At 39.0% G+C, this 22,556-nt stretch overlaps 1 protein-coding gene across 1 annotated transcript in view; it reads right to left on the reverse strand.

Moving 5' to 3' along the window:
* Positions 1–5,911: 5,911 nt before the first annotated feature.
* The window catches only part of LOC128739387 (putative protein TPRXL), a 94,779-nt gene continuing 78,134 nt past the window's right edge, over positions 5,912–22,556 (reverse strand). Inside the window, exon 4 of the mRNA XM_053834869.1 lies at positions 5,912–5,998. Within this exon, the coding sequence (XP_053690844.1) occupies positions 5,912–5,998 (87 nt within the window). The remainder of the gene's footprint in view (positions 5,999–22,556) is intronic.

Below are 22,556 nucleotides of genomic sequence, written 5' to 3' on the forward strand. Positions count from 1 at the left end.
TTAGACCGGTTATCCTCTACGAGAACGAAAAGTGGACACTGCGAGAAGTGGACCTACGAGCACTCCGAGTTTTCGAACGGCGAGCGCTAAGAACTATCTTTGGTGGCGTACCAGAGAACGGTGTATGAAGGCGAAGAATGAACTGAAGAATGTATTCAGATGGTTAAAGCTGAACAGATAGGTTGGGCAGGACATGTTGCTAGAATGCCGGACAACTATCCTGCAAAAATGGTGTTCGAATCCGGTAGGAACAAGATGAAGATGGGCATAGCGAGCAAGGTCACAAGACCAGGTGGAGTGAGATCTGGCGAGCACTGGGTACCCGCGGAATGGAGACCAGCTGCCATGGACCGAATTAGATGGAGGAATTATGTTACGCATGCGCATGACATTCGAAGGAAAACAGAAGTGACTCGTAATGACAATGGGATGGGGGAAATGGGAGCCAAATATAACCGAGGCGGGTTAAAGGGGAACGTTACACAAACTCAATAAGCGTTACTTCAATGATCTTTTCTTATCTAATTTTCAGTTCTTTTCCCTTCACGCCTTGCCTTCCCTGAGGTACTATGTATCAACATTCTTCTACCGTTCCTTCCGTCGATTGTAATATGTTACCATTAAAAAAAATTAAATGCCTGACCACATTAAAAAGGTCAAGACAAAAACACAAGGCTGGTTTACAAACCGCTAAAAACTCCATAATCTGAAACTTTAATTATGATCAGCAGAGCAAAGAGAATCTTTTTTTCAACTTACGAATTTAATCGCCCTAATAAGGGCGTTTTTGTGTTAGTAGTCTGAATTGGTCGTCTCGTCTCAGTTTTCTTGGACAACAGAACATCTCGTTAAACAGAACTCCGAATAAAAGTTTGTTCAGCTCAGCGCAGATACGGATAGCCAGCCAGCAGATGATTCTGGTCTTCTTGTTGTCATAAGTTCCCAAGTAATAATTCTAAATTTTATTACATTCCTCGAGTGGTTTTCATGACCAATTTCATGAAACCGCTAATAAAACTATGAGCTCCGCCAGAACTTCCTGATAACCGCTTTGAAAAACCGCCTTCCGTCCAAAGGGCCCAGTCTTCAGAAGGTTTTTAAAACCTCTTTATGAATCAGGTTATAAGCATAAGTAATCTTATAACACTGTGCAGAAAGCAGCAATAAAACCGGCTATGCTATTCGCTGCTACCGCCATAATTTAATAAAGCTTTTCGCTACAAGGCTTTGGTTAAAAGCCCAAATCAGTCTGCCAGTTTTATTAACTTGAAAATAGAACCGTGTGCAGAAAAGTTAAAGTTTTAATGTTAGATCGTCTTGATCGATTTGGTTTAAAGCGCCCATAATAAAATATCCCATAGAATAATGTATAAATTTTTAATAGTCACCGCTGGTTTGCAGCATACGCGCATTACTTTTTATCGTGCATATTGATAATGATAGGTGGATAAAATCAACGCGCCATCGAAATTTTGCAATTTTCGAAAACTAGTTGTTTTAGCAAAATACATAACATTCAGTTATTTGATTTCTAGCAAAATCATTCTAGGTGCTTTTTGTGACAGGAAAACCGATTGATAATAACGTTCTTTTTACAAAACATTTTTCTTTGATGAATTTTTATTATAATTGACGGATTTCACGCCAACTCGTCTATGGGGCTGGCAGAACCCTCTCAGATTTCAATGAAACTTTTTGTGTTTAAAGAGTACATGTAAATAAACAACTTTGCATACTGAGTTTTTCGGAAAGTGGCCTGAACTAACTTTTGGAAAGGACTTTTTTCTTTTTTTTTTTATAAAAAATGTAACTCGAAAATCATGGGATCTACAAAAAAATGATCTATAGGTGACTTTTTTTCCTTGTTGGGGACCTTGGACCACTGCGACCAGGTGACTTTTAGAAAATCTTCTAAATTTTCATAAAAAATACCGAAAAAAAATAAAAATCAATTTATACACTGAGAAAAAAGCATTTTAAAAATTAAAAATCGATTTTCCAAAAAAGGCCATCTCAGAAATTGATGAAATTTTTTCTGAAGATAGATATTTCAGAATTTTCTAAAATTATAGCGCCTACAAAAAATGATGTGTGGATGACTTTTACAAAATTTGCGGAATTTTCATAAAAAAAATATTGAAAAAAATAAAAATCATTTCTACACTGAGAAAAAAAGCATTTTAAAAACTATAATGAAATATCTTTTTTTCTGGAAAAAGTTTTTGTTAGTAAAACTTTTTTCCCTTAAATATGCCCATTTTGTGATGTATGGAAGAATTGTAGGCCATACAATTATCTATCTTCAGAAAAAATTTCATCAATTTCTGAGATGCCGTTTTTTGGAAAATCGATTTTTAGTTTTAAAATGCTTTTTTCTCAGTGTAGAAATTAATTAAGCAAGCAAACGAAAAGTCTAAAAATAAAAGAAGAAGAAAACTTATCCAATTTAATTCTACTATGTGTATTTTATTCACGACAGATACGTATTTCGCCTACGACTTGCAGGCTTCCTCAGTGTCTGTTTTCGAAAACAGGCACTGAGGAAGCCTGCAAGTCGTAGGCGAAATACGTATCTGTCGTGAATAAAATACACATAGTAGAATTAAATTGGATAAGTTTTCTTATTTTTTATTTTTAGGTTTCGTAGACGCTCCAAAAACTTCAGTCAAACGAAAAGTCACCGTGTCGGCATTGGTGGAAAAACCGCCAAGAGGTTTGGCAAAGTACTTCACCAAAGAAACGAGTAGAAGAAGAAGAAGACGCGAAGCTGCTGGGGGCTACTGGTTGGTCAATTACAGCAAACGTCCGAAGATCATCGTTCGAGAGGTTCCAACCTCCGTGCCCCTATTGTTACCCGGCCCTTTTTTCAAGTATATGTTGCAAGCAACAGACATGATAATCAACTAAACGGTCCTTTTAAGGGCTAACATAAATTGTTTGAAGATTTTATCGGATTTTGTTGGCCATCTCAAATTATAATGTGACAACCGTGTAAACACCACGAAATGGGTGGTATTTTTATCGATTTCAACACTTAACTCGGCACATACAACATGCACTGTTGCAACAAAATTACAAGCAGAAATTAGAGAGTTTTATATCCAGTGCCCGGCGACTTTCATGATTTCATCGTAGAAAATTAATTTGGCGGCAGGGATTCCGCTGAGGATTGTTTTGAAGATGGTTATAGACAAAGGCGTGCACAGAGAAAGATGCTATAACTGAAGCCAGCTATTCACTTGAATCGCATAATTTGTGAGGTACAAGTAACTTGTCTTCTTCCTCGCACTTCCCTTCCTTTCAAATTGAATGGCACACATTGGGCGGTGTCTTTCTCTCTTGCTGTATCTTTTACTTTCTCTCTTGTAGACAAATTTGGACGAAAATTTCCATACTTTAACTTTTGCAATATCATCTGAAAACTTCCAGCACACTTATGGGTTTTCGAAAGAACGTTTCCGTCGAAAAATAGTTTCCGCATCTCATGAGACTGATTTTCATTCGGCAATTTTATATGCACTTGATTAGAGATTCGAGCAGCGGAATAGCAGATTCAGATGGTTGCTGTGTCTAGCTACTTTTCGTTGAAATTGTACTCTTTGTCAGGAGCGGCTCAAGACAGCGTCGGACTCGGAACTGAAAACTCAGCTAGAAATTCTATAAGAAAGTGAACCAGTTGCGTAAAAGCTACACACCGAAACCTGATATGGGTTATGACGAGGACGGAAGACTGTGGGAAACGAGAAGAAGCTGACCGAGTGGTGAAAGCAGTTTCTCCGATGAGCACTTTAATGGCGAAGCCGGTACTGAGATTCAAAACTGTCTGTGAGTAGAAAATAGGGTTACTAGAGGCAAGTCCAGCTATCGGTAAAGACCGGCTGCCAGTACCATAGTTAACTGGATTGTCTCCTGAATTTGGGAAATTTCAAAGGAACCGATGTGACGTTTTGTACGTTTCATTATCAAAAAAATATGTTCTCCGCAATTATAAGGACGTAGGTAACGTTTATTAACCTTGCTGCTGCTCAGATTTTTTTGCGTCTTTTTTCACCGCGATGCTAAGAACATTCCTAGAGCAGTATTAGATCAGTGGGTTTCAAGAGAAATAGCTTTACTGTCGACTTTTCACAAACTTCCAGAAATATTTGAAATACATGGTGTAATTCATACAGTTCATCTGCTAGGGTAAATAGAACCATGGATTTCGTTGCTCTGCGCATATTTCAGGGATGCTCCTTGATAGCTTGCAATCCCAGGGAGAATTAAACTAAAATGATAAACTATTCTTTAATTTTTTTAATACCGTCATCCGCGAATAGCTATTTTTAGACATTTTGAGTGTGCTGGCAGTAATACTAGAGATACTTAGAGGCACGTTTTGCTTCCCAACTTGCATAACAGCCCCATTTTCTATGGAGTTTCCTATATAAAAGTAACTGCGAGTAACAGTAGCAAAGCAAAGTGGCTAAAAGTTTTTGAATTGTAATTGTAATTATTTATAAAGATTTTCAAATGCTATACCATTCTTTTGATGTCAAACGAACATGGTAACTGCAACTTACAGAATTAAATTTGCTGTTTTCCTGTTCACCACAACCAAACCGCATTGCTTTATAAAATTTTGCTTCGAAACCTGTGGCTAATCAACGATTAATACTGTAACCCTCGCACGGCTTCCCCCGATCTCGGCGATGCTGAAAATGCACTGTCTAACTTAATTGCTAATAACTATCTTTTCTTAACACTATTGAGGACAATAATCTTTAGAAGATCTGTTGTTCCCTCATTTTAAACGAAGAAAAAACCTTAACCAAATTATTGTAACTTACATTCTAGCTCGATATTGAATCGACATGGCTCTTGTTGCATTACGTAATTTCACTAAAGTTCCAATTTGCTTAACAAACGAAAGGAAATCTTTATTGGCCTACGGATAACTATTACACGATAACCGCGTTATTTTCACTATTCAGCTTACTTAAAAACTAGACGACTTAAACACTAGGGTCATGCAAATTCGGAAACATTCCGAAACGGTTTAAGAAAATAAAAAGAGGCAGATGAACAAAGATAAAATCTAAATATCTTTTGAAGTATCGATATTTTAAAACAACGATCACAATCGCTTTGGGTTTCACATTTCAATCTTTTTTTTTTGTTGCTTAACTGAGACTTTTTTTTAGCTTCAGCTCTTGCACGGCTTTGCGAATCTGCTAACGATTACTCTTTTTTTTGTCTGCTCAAATATTCTATTTCATCGAACGACAATTAACAGGGGTAGAAAAAAAAACTGGAGATCACAATCCGTCAAATGGATTAAAAGTGCTTTATCTTAAACCTAGGAGCATAAAAAATTTCCTCCTTACATCCTAACCGGTCCCGGTGACCCAATTATCCTAACGATCATCATAACAGTAGTATCTATTTATGCTTTTCTATATCGTTACTCATTATGGTAAATTTTCTAACCGTGGTATCCGCCTTAAGCTCAACGAGTTACTGCTTGCACTTTTTATTCGTCACTGCTGGTGTGGCAGTGGCAGCAGTCCCTTCCTTTATGGCCCTCCTCCTCCTTCTTCTTCTTCTTCGGCTGCTGGGTGTAAGATGCGGGCTGAGCTGAAGCAGTTACATTTGCAAAGATGCAGATCTTCACGTAATGGCGCCGTTTTACACGTGGAATTGGCCCATTGATACTAGAATTGTAATTATAAATCTCGTCGACTGTTGTTTGCGTGCGTAAATGTGTGTTAAAAAGGACCGTAGGCCATGATATCGCAGAGGGAAAGAGATGACGAACATTTAAAATAAGAAGTAGAAAAAAACAGTCAACGGATAGGCACTTGGAGGCGGTGTGTTTGTGTGTAATTTTGTTGGCACTGACACTGGGCGGTAGGCGCTGGCCTGGCCCAGTTCACCTGGCAGCAAGGAATCCCCAGCCGATGGCAAACAACGTGGCGGTCACGGCCAATGTCGGCCACACCAGGGTCTGCTCCAGAAACTGTGAATAAAAAGAAGGAAAGCAAAAAAAAAAGATTATCAGATGACTATAAAAGCAACGGCTGGCTGTTGTGAGGGGTTAAGTGAAAACATCATGCCATCATGTTTATTGGCAAAGTGATTGAAATTATTATTGAGTCCCCCTCCGGGGTGGTTGTTATTACTGCTGGAACCTATTTTTATTATTGTTGTAGGCAATGGGTGCCAAACGAGGTGGCTGCGATTGCCAATGTGTACTCACTGTTTTGTCCTTAATTAGTGTCTCGATGAGACACTATTTTACTGTTTTAAATAGTACACACTTTATTTTCTCCCTGGCTTTTGAGCAAACTATACAAGTTTCCTTCATCAAGCCAAGGAGTAGAATCAGGATTTAATTTACCCTTGGCAAGAGCCCTTACTCCTCGAGTCAGTACTACCGTTGAAGCACACTTTATACAAGAGGCTGCTTCGCTGCTAATGTATAGGATTTAGTATTATAAAGGTTGTGGAGGGGATTGGGAGGATATTGAGAAGGGAACGGTAGAGAGTCATACGCTAGTTGGGAAAGTAGAGATTTTTTTCTTTAAAAAGAACATTTTGAACTTCTGGTAGGGTTGAAGATGAAAAGCAACCATGCGTCTCCATTTTCGCTGCAATTCATGAATCTTACTTACTGTTGCATTATTTTGGAATTCACTTTTAAAAGAGCGCTGATTGTGCCACTCACACAACAGTCTTAGTGAATCTGTTTGAAAAACTTGTGGTGGATAATGGCGAACGAAATAAGGTTTTGTGAAATATTCGTCATTCGTATTTTATTTTCGAGAACGAATGGTTACGATAATGATAAACTTAACAGGTTATATACTGTTGGGTAGCCCATAAAAGTCGTTTTTTTCGTTTTTATCAAAATAGTAACTAAAATAACTACTGCAGTTAATCTCCTGGAACACTTCTAAAATAACACAACTTACGGTGAGTACGATGTCTATGGACTGAATTATCCGCAATCAAAAAAATCACAAAGAGTTCAGTAAGGCAATATATTATCTTGAAATTGATGTTATTGTATTGAATTGATAACGACAAACGCCGGTTTTTTAAACTCAAAAAATTGATTTTTGGCATAAATATTGCTTTTAAATTGTCCATAAAATGGAGAATGTTAATCGGTGATATAAAACCTTCGATAAATTACTTATAAATCTTTTTCGAAAGCTCGCGTCCGAATTGGATTCTTTCAATCAGTTTGAAGCAATGTTGCTCTCCGACTTTAAAAACACAGTTTTGAAAAATACGCTTTTAGAGCGTATTTTTTTCAATCGTTCTTTTTTTCATCCTTGATGATCCCCTTACTTACTTACTTTAGCAGCCGACAGCCGGGGTGGCTCTTGCCGTATCAAGAATTACTCTCCACTGTGCTCGGTCCTGGGCTACTCGTCGCCAATCCGTCGCGCGTCTCGACACACGCAAGTCGGCTTCAACCTGGTTGAGCCATCTAGCACGTTGGGCCCCTCTATTCCTGGTGCCGGTGGTGTTCTTGAAGAGAACGGATTTCACTGCACACTCGTCCTACATCCTTGCGACGTGACCGGCCCACCGTAGTCTCCCAACTTTCGCCAGGTGGGACGATGCAAATCTCTCCAAGCAGTGCCCGTAGCTCGTGATTCATACGCCTCCGCCACTCTCCACTTTCTGTGGAGAGTCCGCAACACCTTTCGTTCAAATACGGCTAAGCAAAGTTACTGCCTCAAGTCCGTAGAGGACTACCGGTCTGATTAGTCTGATTTTGTACATGGTCAGCTTCGTGCGGCGGCGCATGCTCCCAGATCGAAGCATCTTGCGGAGGGAAAAGTAGGCTCGATTTCCAGCTTGAATGCGTCGTTGAATCTCCTTGCTCGTATTATTGTCGGCGATGACCAGAGATCCCAAATATACGAACTCATCAACCATTTCCAGTTCATCACCATCAATAGTCACTGTCCGCGGGAGGCAAACGTTGCTTTCTCTGGAGCCTCTTCCTACCATATATTTGGTTTTCGACGCATTGATTTGTAACCCTATCTTCCTAGCCTCCGTTTTTAGTATGGCGCAGATTGCCTCCACCGTTCCAAGGTTTCTAGTAATGATGTCGAGGTTGTCTGCGAAGGCTAGGAGTTGGCTACTCTTGCTGAAGATCGTTCCTCTCGTTTCGATGCCCGCTCACCGGATAACACCTTCAATAGCGATATTAAATAACATACAGGACAGTCCATTCCCTTGCCTCAACCTTCTGCGCGATTCGAAAAGACTCGAGAGTGTCCCCGAAACGCGCACGTAGCGTATCACTCGCTCCAGAGTAGCTTTGATCAGCCGCGTCAGTTTGTCCGGAAAACCGTACTCGTGCATTATCTGCCACAGCTGTTCTCGTTCAACTGTATCGTGTGCTGCCCTGAAATCCACGAAAATATGATGCGTGGGCACGTTGTACTCTCGACATTTCTGAAGGATTTGATCCCCAGTAATCGCATAAATTATCATATAATATTGTATCAAAAATATATCCTCACTGGAATGATACGATATACATTTCATATCTAGCAGACTGAAAAGAATTAGTAAAATTTGAATGACAAAAAAAGGATCAAAACTAGGTCTAATCTAAACCAGCCTAACCTAAAGAAGGGCCAACAATGGTCTTATCCGTCTCAATGATAACACATACAAAAAATAAATAAATTAGCATAAACAGCATAAATCTAAACAAAAATCTAAAAATAACTTTAAATGGCATAAAAATAAGTATAATGTGAAAGACTAAAAGAATGCTGCTCGGTCGTTGAAGTCTTCTTGAATATGGGGATCCATCAATAATGATGTCCAAAGGCCAAGTTCAAGTCCCAAGTTCCCAAGTCAAGTTCAAGTCTCAAGTTCCAAGTCCAAATCTCAAGTCCAATTCCTAAGTTCCGAGTCCCAAATCCAAGTCTCAAGTCCAAGTCCCAAAAGTGCAGAGTTTCTACTACAAATCCTAAGTCCAAGTCTCGAAGGCCGAGTCCCGAGGGCCGATTCTCAACTCCAAGTTCCAAATCCAACTGCCAAGTCTAAATCCTATGTTCAAGTCTAAGTCTAAGTTCCATGTCCCAAGTGTAAAAAACAAGTCCAAGTTCAAGACCCAAATCCAAGTCTCAAGTCTAAGTTCTAAGTCCCAAGTCCAAATTCAAATCCCAAGTCCCGAGGGCCAAGTCCCAACTCCAAATTGCAAGTTCAACTCCCAAATCTAAGTCCAAGGCCAAGTTTAATTCCCTAGACGAAGTGCCAAATCCAAGCCTCTAGTACAAGACCCAAGCCTAAGTCTTAAGTCCACGTTCGAGTTCCAACTTCAAGTCCAAGTCCCAAGTCCAAGTCCCAAGTCCAAATCCCAAGTCAAAGTCCCAAACCTAAGTCTCAAGTCCAATTTCAAGTCCAAGTCCTAAGTTCCAAGTCCCAGGACCAAGTCCAAGTCTTCGTCCAAGTCTAAGTCTATGTCCATGTCCAAGTCCAAGTCCTTAGTACAAGTGCCACCTCCAAGTTCAAGTCCCAAACCCAAGTCGCAAGTCCTAAGTCTCGAGAGCTGAGTGCCAACTTCAAGTTTCAAGTCCAACTGCCAAGTCTAACTGCAGTGACCAAGTCCCAAATCTAAGTCCCTAAGTCACAAGTGCAAAATCCAAGTCCAAGTTCAAGTCCCAAGTCGAAGACTCAAGTCAAAGTTCCATATTCAAATTTCAGTACTAGATGCCGAGTCTCAACTCCAAATTCCAAGTTCATCACTCAAATCCAAGTCCAGGTCCACAGTTCAAGTCCACGTCCCAAGTCCGAAGTCTCAAGTCCCAAGGCCAAGTCCAAGCCATAGGCAAAGTCCAAGTACAAGGCCAAGTCTTAGGCCAACTCCAATTTCAACCTAAAATTAAATAAAAAGAAGAAAACTTATCCAATTTAATTCTACTATGTATATTTTATTCACGACAGATACGTATTTCACCTACGACTTGCAGGCTTGCCCAATGTCTGTTTTCGTCTAGTTCGAAAACAGACACTGAGGAAGCCTGCAAGTCGTAGGCGAAATACGTATCTGTCGTGAATAAAATATACATAGTAGAATTAAATTGGATAAGTTCTCTTTTTTTTTTTAATTTTAGGTTTCGTATGCTACTAAGACGCTCCAAAAACTTCAGTCCAAGTTCAAGCTTAAGTTAAAGTCCATGTCCAAGTCCTCAGTCTCAAAGGCCGTCTCCCAACTCCAAGTTCCAAATCCAACGGCCAAGTTTAACTTCTATGTCCAAGTTCCATATTCAAGTGCCAAATTCTAGTTCAAATCCCAATTCCTAGTCCCAAGCCTAAGTCTCAAATCCGAGTTCAAGTCCCAACTCCAAGTCCAAGTCGAAGTCCCAAGTACAAGTTCAAGTAGTATCAAGACTTATTCATTTATATTCATTTATTTATTACATCCATCTAACCTAATTGGTCGCCCTGGATTGGATGGAGAATAGCCCTGTTGAGGTCATCCTCAGGCAGGCATAAAACCCTGTCATCTTTTTCAGAGAATCTCGTACCACGGTAAAACTTGGCCATTGATTCATCGAATTCAAACACCTGCTCTACCGGAGAAAATGCACGAATACAATTAGCGATATGCTCGTTGAATCTAAATGTGGTACAGTGCAGTTGACACTGGAATGGTTCAGCAGAACGAAGCGAACGTTGAGGAATACGAGGAATTCAGCAAGGAAAGAATGTGCCGCAAATCCATACGTTTGGCGTCTTGGCATGTTTGGACTTGTTGGACTTTCCTTCGATGTTCTAAAATGTCGTAGACCAATAAGGTGACGAAGACCAGGATATGGTGGTAAGTTTACGGGATCACGCCAGAGGGTATCATGTAATGCTAGAAGCTAGATGAATTAACCTCTCGAATTAAGCACTCGGTTAATTCTCAATATCCAGGCGATCCTGGAGTCCGAACCAGATATGCAATTCCTAGTACTGGTCTAACCAAAGAGCAGTACAAGGCCCTTAAGAAATATGGATCCATGAGATCCCGTCCGATTTTAAAGAGATAATACCAAACTGTGGCGTTGCTTTGAAAATAATAGCCGACCGTTTCATGTTGAAATTAGGCTTTGCATTAAGAACAATACCCACATCGTTGACGTGGTTGACTGTTTGGAGTACAGCGCGAACAGCAATGGGTCCATATTGCTGCCTTGTATTACACCCTATTTGTTTGGGAATGGGGAGGAAAAGCCTGCAGTAGTACGTGTTTGATCGCGTAAGTTGGAACTTAGCTATTCTATAGAATGTTGTGATGCAGCAATTCGAGAGATTTTCAGTAAAAATATGATTAATATAGTCAACTTAAGCCTCCTGCTCTAGATGCGAGATACAAGTCGTCGCGAAGTCCAAAAGAAGAGTGCTAATGGATCGTCCTAGCATAAATCCGTGTTGATCAACAAAAATATAATTTTTCATATACGACAGAATAGCAGAGCTTACTTTTATTTCGAATAGCTCACACGTCGCAGTATGGCTAGTTATGCCACGATAGTTCCAAATATTACGTCGATCGCCACTTTTGAAAACCAGAAACATATCAGATTGCTCCCAAAATGCTAAAAAATGTCTTTGCTCAAACGATCTATTATGAAAACGACATAAAGGTTAAGCCAATACATCAGCGTATCGGATATAAACTACAGCAGGAGTCTTAGGCCAAGACATGGGCCAAGATACAAATCCCAAGTCCAAATCCAAGTCACAGCTCTAAGTCCCAACTGCAAGTCCCAACTGCAAGTCCCAACTGCAAGTCCCAAGTTCAAGTTCCAAGTTCAAGAGTCAAGTCCCACGTCTCGAGCCTAAGTCAAAGTCCCAAATATAAATTGCAAGTCCAAGTTCCAAGTCCTAAGCACATGTGTCAAGTCCAAGTCTCGAGTCCTAAGTTTTAGGTCCTAAGTCCTGAGTCCAACTCCCGAGTCCAAATAACAAGTCCAAGCTCCAAGTCCAAGTGTCAGGACCAAGTCCCAAGTACAATTTTCTAATCTCAATTCCCAAGCTGAAATCCCAAGTCCAAAGGTGAAAATCAGGTAACAAGTGCATGTTTAAAGCCCTAGAGTCAACTCCCAAGCTCCAAGTCCAAGAGTTAGGACCAAGTCCCAAGTCCTCGTTCGAAATCCAAATTCCAAGTCTAAGAGTCAAGTCCAAAATTCAAGTCCAAGTTTCAACTCTAGGTCACAAGTCCACGTTGAAGTCCAAGTACCATGTTCGAATCTCATGCTCCAAGTCCAAATCCCAATTCCAAGTGAAAATTTTAAGTCCAAGAGACGTGTCCCAAGTCCAAGTCCAAATGCTAATCCCAAGTAGCACTTGTAACTAATTACAAAAATAAAAAAAGGTTGCACAGCAGTTACATTTAGACTACTTTATTTTTCAATGATTTCTAGGTGAATGCTCCACTAATACATTATCGTTAAGAATAAATTTAAAAAATCAGAAAGTTAAAATTAAAATTTTTATATTTGTACATATTTGTTTTACAAAAAATCAATTTTTTAAAGAAGTACGTAACGAAAAGCTATATTAAATAGGAGCGCGTGAATTTTTCAAAGCTAGTCATGCATTTCACCATAAATTTGAAACTGCATTAAAATTTGTGTTGAAATAACAAGCGAAATTTATACACTCTCCTATATACAGTAGTTAAATTTATTGCTTGACGTTGACAGCCATAGATTGAAATAATTTTCTTGTATTCTAGCAATATTGTAACCTGCTGCATTGTTTTCGCTATGCAATAAAAGTTTCAATATAACTAATTTGCCACCAATTGAAAGTCAGTTTACAGTTTATGTGTAATTTCAATAGTAACCATTTTGTAACTATACATGTTACATATTGGTCATTGAGTAACTGTAAATGTAACCATGTTTAGTTACATAAGTTGCGCTATTTCGGTTACACAACTGTTATATTTTAAGTTACTGTAACCCAAGTTTTACGTTTAAGTTTGTCGCATATCAGCCGCGCGACTCAATTGTGACAATGTGTGTTACTTGGGAATCCCAACTCCAAGTCATAAGTTCAATTGTGAAGTCTAAGTCCTAAGTTCGAATTCTAAGTCACAAGTCCAGAAGTTAAGTTCAAGTCCCAAGTCCAAGTTCCAAGTTCAAGAGTCAAATCCCACGTCACAAAACGAAGTCTAATTCTCAACTCCAACTCCAAGTTTCAAGTCTAAATTCCAACTCCAAGTTTCAAAGCAAAGTTTCAAATCCAAGTTCCAAGTTCCGAGTTCTTAGTCCTTGTTCCAAGTTCAAGCTCCCAGTTCAAGTCCCAAGTACAAGTCCCACGCCCAAGCCAAGTTTACATGCCGAGTCCAAGTTCAAAGTTCAAAAGTCAAGTCCCAAGTTCCGAGTCCATGTTCGAAGTGCAATTTCCAAATTCAATAGTCATGTACCAAGTCCAAGTTCCTAATCTGAAGTCCCAAGCCGAAATCCCAAGTTCAAGTTCCAATATTTAGTGAACGGGACATAACACTAATAGTTCTTACAAACGGATAGTTTACCTTTTAAACCGACCGGTTTCGGGAAACATGTTTCCCATCAACGGGGTGATGTCCAACTGATTATCTTGAAGAGATGGAGCATTTACATCCTTAACTTAGTCAAACTGAAGAGCGGCGATATTATTGAAGTATCGTCCTCATTCATTAGCGGTTGCTCAGCTGTAGATATTTGCATAGACTCCCAGGCATTTAAGTGTGACGATTTTTTCACATTTTTGCCTTTCTACTATATAAATATATAGTATAAAGGTATAGAAATCACTTGGAAAACCGGAAATGGAAAGAAGGTCCTGCGGGCCGAATGTTATATACCATTCGACTCAGTTTCGAAAACTGAGCATTTTCTGTGTGTGTGTATGTATGTGTGTGTGTGTGTGTGTGTGTGTGTGTGTGTGTGTGTGTGTGTGTGTGTGTGTGTGTGTGTGTGTGTGTGTGTGTGTGTGTGTGTGTGTGTGTGTGTGTGTGTGTGTGTGTGTGTGTGTGTGTGTGTGTGTGTGTGTGTGTGTGTATGTGACGCTTTTAATCTCACTCACTTTTCTCGGAGATGGCTGGACCGATTTTAATGTTCTTAGTGTCAAATGAAAGGTCTAGGTGTCCCATTGGTCGCTATTGAATTTCATACTGATCGGACTTTTAGTTCAAAAGTTATGTATAAAAATACGAAAAATATGGGACTTCATTATCTCATAGGTCTCTTAACCGATTTGAACAAAATTGATTGCATATGAAAGAGGAGCCTTGCAAACCCTTAACCTCCAAATTTCATGACGATTAGACTTGTAGTTTGAAAGTTACATAAAGAAATGTGAAAAAATAGTATTTGAAACATATTTATGTAACATATAAGCATTAATTTAATGATTAATAAATTAATCCACCTAGCGGCGTGACCTAGCCTTTCTACTGCCACAATAATCATTATTTAATTTTTCAGGAACATCTATAATTAACTTGACTATATTTTTAAATATCCGTTCCGTATTCCTCAAAATACTTATTTGCCAGTAAAATTCATAACGTATTGCGTAGAATAATTATATTTTCTTTCCTTGGGTGCGTAAATACTTGTAAGCGACATTTATGTTATTTGATGAACATCTTATTTAGTTTTATAGTCGATCGGCTAACTTTCGGGTTTCAGAGCCACATACGAAACTTGTTTTGAACTGACAATATGAAATATGTGTTCATAGCAGATTTTCTGATATTTTTTTTTTGAGTGGTTTAAACCCAAAGGGTAGATTTTTTTGATATTTTGATATTAATACCATGCGCTCAAAAGTTAGCATCTTTGAAAAACAAGAGTTCAGAAAAATTATTATTATACTTCGCTTTTGAAGAAAAAGGATATCTACAACAAAAGGATTAATCTCAAAATTTTACTATTAGTTTGCTTGGCTTCAATTTTGCAATATATCTGAATTAGAAAAAATAACTGAATAGAGCATTAGATATGAAAAAGAGAAATTGAACTTTTTCTTAGCTGGCGCTCCTTCAGATAATTATTTTTTGCATGAAAATCAAAACTTAAGCTTCTTTTGAATGTACTTTCATGAAAAGATAGTCATTAGCTTGATCGCATCGTTTTTACAATGTTAGAGGGTTAGGAAAACAAGATGAGGTCGAAAACTAGTGCCAAAGCTGCGCCATAAACATGCTTGAGAATGGGAAATACGATCGATATGATTCCCAGTGCTTGTCTTTTTTTGATTTATTTATTAAAACATGATACATGACATAAGACATCTGTCCTTTAAAATATCACTAACGAAAACAAATCTTACAAAATTTCTACATTTCTAAGCTCTAGTATCTATTGATTGAAAAGAGCATCTATTGATGCGCAGAATTTGTTTGGAATTTGTACAAATTTATTTGGAAAAATCAACTCACTAGTATTTTTGATTCTATGCACCACTATACCTACATGCTTAAATAAACTGCTTTTCTTCGCTCTTTGCTTTTCTTGTACAATTGTGAGTAACAGCAAGTGAAGAAAATGACAATTGAAATCTGAAATCAAAGAAAAGAAAAAACTTTTCGATTTAATCCCACTATTTAATATTTATTTGCAACAGATACGTAGTTCACCTACGATGTGCAGGCTTCATCAGTGTCTTATTTCAAAGCGTATACGTATCTGTCGCAAATAAATATTCAATAGTGGAATTTAGTCGGTAAAAGTTTTTTCTTTTCTTTAATTTCAGAGTTCGTATTCTACTAAGAGGCTTCAAAAACTTCAGACAATTGACATGTTTCTCACTTTTCTTGAATTTCACTGCAAATTTTAAAATTGCAAATTGTCATCACATACATACATACATACATACATACATACACACATACATACATAACATACATACATACATACATACATACATACATACATACATACATACATACATACATACATACATACATACATACATACTGAAGACTAATTGTTGAAGACTAATGGCATGCATCGCCACACTGGAGTCGTTTATGCGTTTGTTCTCTGTTGCATTCCTATGCTGCTTTATCCTGGCTTGGATTTTACGACGAGTTTGACCAATGTATATTGACGGGCAGTCTAATGAATGAGGACGATGCTCCAATAATATCGCTGCTCTTCAGTTTGACTAAGTTATTGATGGGAAACATATTTCCCGAAACCGGTCGGTTTAAAAGGTAAACTATCCGTTTGTAAGAACTATTAGTGTTATGTCCCGTTCACTAAATATTGAGTTATCGGTTCTTACGTTGGCATAAAAATAGTTTTCAAGTTCCAAGTTTAAGTTCCAAATCAAATAGTAATATCTAGAAGTAATAGTCCCAAGCCCATGTCCAAGGCCCAACTCGAAGTTCCAACTCTAAATTCCAAGTTCGAGTGTGAAAACCTAAGGACAACTTCCAAGTCTCAAGTCCAAGAGGCAAGTTGAAGTCCCAAGTCTAAGTCAAATTCAAGATCCACGTTCCAAGTCTAAAAGTCAAGTCCGAAGTTCCAAATCCTTATCTCTAGTCTCAAGTTCCATGTCTCATTTCTTAGTCTAAGAGTCAAGTCCCAAGTCCCAACCCAAGCAGCAATGTGAGTTTTATTATACTCTTATGGCGGTTTTAATGACCAATTGTGGTCTTAAATACCATCATAACAGTGAAATAAAACCCAAATTGTTACTTGGGCAGTCCAAGTTTCAAATCTAAGCTTCAAGTCCTAATCCTAACTCAATTTCAAGTCCTAAGTTCTAATTCCAAGTCTTAGTCTCGATTCCCATGTTTCAAGACCAAGTCCCACGTCCAACTCTCGAGTTCCAAGTTATAAGCCCAAGTCCCAATTCCAATTCCCTAGTCTAAGAACCAAGTCCGAAGTCCAAGTCCACGTCTGAAGTCTAATTCTCGAGTCTCAAGCCCCAAGCCTAAGTCAAAGTTACAAATCCAAGTCCCATGTCCACGTCCAAGTCCATGTCCAAATCCCTAGTCCCGAGTCCTAAGTCTCAAGCCAAAGTCCAAGTCCCACGTCTAAGTTCATGTCCCAAGTCCATGTCCAAGTCCCAAGTACTAGTCCCATGCCCAAGCTTCAAAACCCAAGTTTAAATGCCAAGTCCAAGTTCAAAGTTCAAAAGTCAAGTCCCAAGTTCCGAGTCTATGTTCGAAGTGCAAATTCCAAATTCAATAGTCATGTCCCAAGTCCAAGTTCCTAATCTGAAGTCCCAAGCCGAAATTCCAAGTTCAAGTTCCAAGTTTAAGTTCCAAATCCAAGAGTCATATCTCAAGTCCCAAGGCCCAACTCGAAGTTCCTCTAAGCCCCAAGTTCTAGTGTGATATCCTAAGCCCAACTTCCAAGTCCCAAATCCAAGAGGCAAGTTCAAGTCCCAAGCTTAAGTCAAATTAAAGATCCAAGTTCCAAGTTCAAAAGTCAAGTCCGAAGTCCCAAATCCATATCTCTACCCAAGCAGCACATTTTTCACACATATGGTTGCAGAATCTTATTTATGACTGAACTCAATCATAAATCGGTTGCCGCAACTGGTTTGTAACAACGGTGCTAGTAGGGTAGTCTCAAGTCCCATGTCCAATTCCTTAATCTAAGAGTCATGTCCTAAGTCCTAAATCCAAGTCCTAACCCAAGTCTAAGGTCCAAGTCTCAAGCCCAAGTTCGAGTTCCAAATCCAAGTTTCAAGTCCTAGCTCAATTTCAACTCCCAAGTTCCAATCCCAAGTCTAAGTCTCGAGTCCCAAGTTCCAAGCCCAAGTCCCGCGTCCAATTCCCTGGTCTAAGAACAAAGTCCTAAGTTCAAGTCCAAATTCCAAGTCTAAGTCCCAAGTTAAAACCTCGGGTCTCAAGCCCCAAGCCTAAGTCAAAGTTTGAAATCCAAGTGTCATGTCCAAGTCTCTAGTCCCGAGTCCCAAATCTCAAGCCCAAGTCTAAGTTCATGTCCCAAGTCCATGTCCAAGGACTAGTGTGAAATCCAAGTCCTAAGCCAAAATTCCAAGTCTCAAGTGTAAGAGTCTAGTTTATGTTCCAAGTCTAAGTCAAATCCAAGATCCAAATTCCAAGTTCAAAAGTCAAGTCCGAAGTCCACAATCCATATCTCAAGTCTCAAGTCACAAGTACAATTCCCTAGTCTAAGAGTCAAGTCACAAGTTCTAAGCCCAAGTTCAAACCCAAGTCTAATTCTCTGTCCCGAGTTTCAAGTCTCAAACCCAAGTCAAAGTTCCAAATCCAAATCCATGTCCAAGTCCAAGTTCACGTTCAAAGTTCCAATCCCAAGTCCAAGTTCCAAGTCCCATGTACCAGGCCCAAGTCCCAAGTCCAATTTCCTAGTCTAGTCTAAGAGTCAAGTCCCGATTCTCAAGTTTCAAGCCCAAGCCTCAAGTTCCAAATCCAAGTTCCATGTCCGAGTCCAAGTTCAAGTCTCAAGTTCCAAGCCCAAGTCCAAGTCCCAAACCCAAGTTCAAATCCCGAGTCTATATCCCTAGTCCCAAGTCCCAGTCCAAGTCCCAGTCCAAGTCCCAACTCAAGTCCAAGTCCTAAGTCCTAAATACAAGTACAAGTGCAAGTCCCGAATCTCAAGTCTGTAGCCTTCATATCCAAGTCTTAAGCCTCAAGCCCAAGTCCAAGTCCCAAGTCTAAGTTGGTGTAAGAAGTTTATACCATTTTTGTCCAAGAATTGGTCGGAAAACTTTTCTTGCAACTGTTACTGTACAGTGCTAACATTCTTTTGTCAGGAATTATTGCTTCTGAATAAGAATTGAGTTTAAAATTTCCCAGCAATTTCCTTTCGCATATTTTGTTTCTTTCAGAATTGTTATCTATTCGAGTAAATGGTAAACGTAATTCAGTGAAAAATGTTTTCAATGCAAACTGTTTTGCTTTCAAAGCGGAATAATGATAGGATAAAGAAAGACACCAAATTTGTCATAAATTTTGAAGACCCAGATGCTGTAAAAGTTTGGTGCCTCATCATCTTCCAAGCTCCTTAGCATGCTAGAAGTTTGATATTCATGGCGTTCAAATTAACCTTAGGTATCTATCAAATTTAATCGTTCCAATTTGAAAACCTTTATCACGATAACGCCATGATTGCTTTCATTTGGTTCGTGAAGAAAAAAGAACAATTCCGTTTTTGAATCAGGATGAATGGTAATTCCGGTCACTAAAGAGCGACCGTAACGACTCCATTCTGGTTACCAGATTAATCGGCTTCAATAAAACCGGTCGAACTGACCCATCATGAATACGCGTACGCTTCCGGAACTACGGAACGAAACCAATAAAAAGATCAATTTTTATAATTGGTCAACTTATCTTCGTTAAAACGTGGCTTTCATTATTAGTCTAGTCACATTCTAGCTCGGAACTGATAAGCTTTTTTAATAGCAAAAATAAAGGCAAAAAACTTTATTTCAGTCATTTGGCCATTCAGAATTGATTGCGTTGACTGCCATTTTCCTGATAGTTTATTACTCGCGACCAGATTTCTTTCGGACCATCATCATTTACCTGCGTCCAGCCAAAGCTATCATCAGTCGTACTCGAAAAGCACAAGATCAAGCGCTATAATCTTTTTTATTTTTATTTTATTTTACTTCGATGATTGCCCTCCCTCCCGCATGTTGGGACCGTACAAAAAAAAAAAGAAAGAAGGGGGATTGTTTTTATTTGTCTAACCAACAACAGTTATTGAGGATATCAAAAACAAATCATACGTGATGCATCAGTGTGCAGTGTGCATCAAAAGTGCCCGGAAAGATTATCTCTTGTATCGAGAAAGAAAGAAAGCATGGGGAAGACCCGAAGCCCTGTCATGTTTATGCGTATAGCCGCGTCGTCGAGGAACAGCAGCAGCAGCAGCATCCCATACGCATCACAATACCTAATCATAAAAACAACGATTACGTTTCCAGCGAAATTGAAAAGTTTTTCTTGTTTATTTGTATTCTCAATGCAGGGCCTGGCCTGGCCGTTCCGATCACATTTACCGCGCGCAAGAGACTCCGACTCCGACTTCGATTGCCGTGGGAGGTTTGTTTACCGGTACTTTTCACGTTTAAATATACACTACATCGCGCCCGTCAGGGTCATGAAAACACGGGTGATCGGGCGATGAAGGTGTTGGTAATAAATCATTGGCAACGCATTGCCTAAAGCGTATTTTTATAGATGGCATTATTTTCTATTACGATCAAATTCGAACTTCGAACAGATTGATGCATTATCAATCGTAATAACTGCGAAAGTTTGTGCTGATTTGTAGCGGTACAAAGCTACCGGTTTAATGCACATAACCTCCAGTCGGTTTCGATTGCCCTGATTCGTAAGCAATCGGACAAATGCGGTCACTCCATAATCGTCCATCACAGCCAGCCAGCGCCTGGCCAGCGCCATCATGACTCTACATAATTAATCGTGTATAATGCCAGCCAGAACCCTCTCAACACAGTAGCAGTCCCTGATTCACTCGGCATCTTATAATTATTTCTGCAATAAAACTCATCCCTTAGTAATAAGTGTACCTGAGAAGTCGAGATAAAAGTCATCGTTTGTAGTCTCGGACTTTTTTTTTTTCATTCTCCACGTTTAATCAGAGATGCCAGAAGGCAACCGACAATCGCAGGCACCACGACTGATAAGCTAAAGCCATACTGTATTTATACCTACGTACGTATGGATATGCTTCATCATTGCCTCAATCAGCGTGCTTCCGTTGCATAGAAAACCGATTTTTCTCCAATCACCTGATCCTGGGTGCCTGCCGGCCGTGTGGTTGATGTTCTTTTTGCACACCGTTTTGAATTATCATCATTATTGTTGTTGTGTTAGGCTCATATGCAGATAATTGGGTAACTGTGCTAAGTAAGACCGACTGGTGCGATCAACCATCAGATCAGTCTCAGTCTCGCCGGGTGTCGTCGTCACCATCGCCATCGTCATCATCTTCCATCAGTCCTTCTTACATAGAGGTAATTACAAAGGAAGACTATTGACCCAATTTAAGTCTCCGAGGCGACGCCATTCAGTACGGCTAAAGCCCTCCTGAAGGGTTTCTAATTTTTTTGTGCCAGATGGTTGGGTTGGGTAGTGATAAACGGATTTTACTTTAAATGGGAGAAAAATTTTTCTCACGATTAAATTCCGCTCTAACGATCTGACGCCTTCGCAATTTTTATTTTGTACTAAAAACTGCTATCAAAATTTTCCAATTCCGACCACTAGGAGCGTTACAGTGAAATAAGCAGTGCGTCCAAATATTATGTGAATCGAGCTTTGGCGCAGGCCAGTGATAAAAGTAAAATCCGAAAGATTTTTGTGTTTTTCATGTTTAAAGTGGAATACGAAAATTAAATGAAAGAATACTTCTTACACGATTAAATTTCACTACTAATTTTATTCACCACAGATATGTACTTACAGGTTTCATCAGTGAAAGTAGAAGTGCTATTTTAGCTTAAATCGCTTCGGTTTCTTCGGCGCACTTATTGCTTGGAATGTAACGAAAAAGTGCGCCGAAGATACCGAAACGATTTAATGTAAAATAGCATTTTTATGAGCTTTGTTGCACTTTGGAGGGTACAATTTTTCTTGCAATCAGCAATACATTGCAGTACGTAAAGTAGCGGAGATTGGCTGCGCATACCTGCGCCCTTTTAAAATAAAGCCCCTTAAAAATTTATTCAAAATTGGACAAAAGCTGTAATAACTCGAAAACCAAGAAGGGTAGAGCTGCATTTCTTTCAGCAAAAAGGTGTATTTTCATAGTATGTTAATTTTCGCGGAACAAAAAAACTGCGTAGAAATGAAAATAACAAAAAAAATAGAAAAACTGGTATTAAGGGGATACACTAGTTTGTAGCACTATAACTTCTTTCCCTTAAGGGATAGAAGTTTTCTTTCTTCGGCGAAAACTCCTTAAGTAACATTTTGTATAACTTTTTCTTAGGCTTTGTTTATTTTTAGCTTTAAATAAAAAAGTTATATTGATTATTTATTGACCCACCACCTTAAGGTGAAATTAGTGATCATTAAGATATCATTGTTTTGGGGAATAGAATAGAAACTGTAAGCGACAAATAACCAAACGCATTGTGTGTCTACATGCAGTTTGACGAGCAATGTTATGAAAACACGGGAGTATTGTATAACGCATGATGAACATTTCAGTTGAAGTCACGCGAGAGCTTAACACAAAATTCGCTGGTATTCTTTGCCCAACGTAATGTTGCCACATAGTGCATGCTGAGTGTCTTTTGCATGCGCAAATGCAGATTAGGTGCTCGTGTGCTTTCATATTTTGTAAATTCTGCCAACTGCGGAGATATATTGATGGAAAGTGACTCAGATATTGATGTGCTACAATTAAATGTTTCTAGCTACTGCATTTCAAGTAAAGTGAAGGGCCGGTTTTGTTTAAAATATTCAGGTAAAATGCGATACGCGATGAGTTTAGTATTGTTTGTGTGTTTTATCCTTTATGTTTTATGCTGAGATGATTTTAAAGTGCGTGTGCTCATAAACAGTTTTCTCGTCA

The sequence above is a fragment of the Sabethes cyaneus genome, chromosome 3, assembly GCF_943734655.1.
Source record: "Sabethes cyaneus chromosome 3, idSabCyanKW18_F2, whole genome shotgun sequence".
In the NCBI taxonomy this organism is placed as follows: Eukaryota; Metazoa; Arthropoda; class Insecta; order Diptera; family Culicidae; genus Sabethes; species Sabethes cyaneus.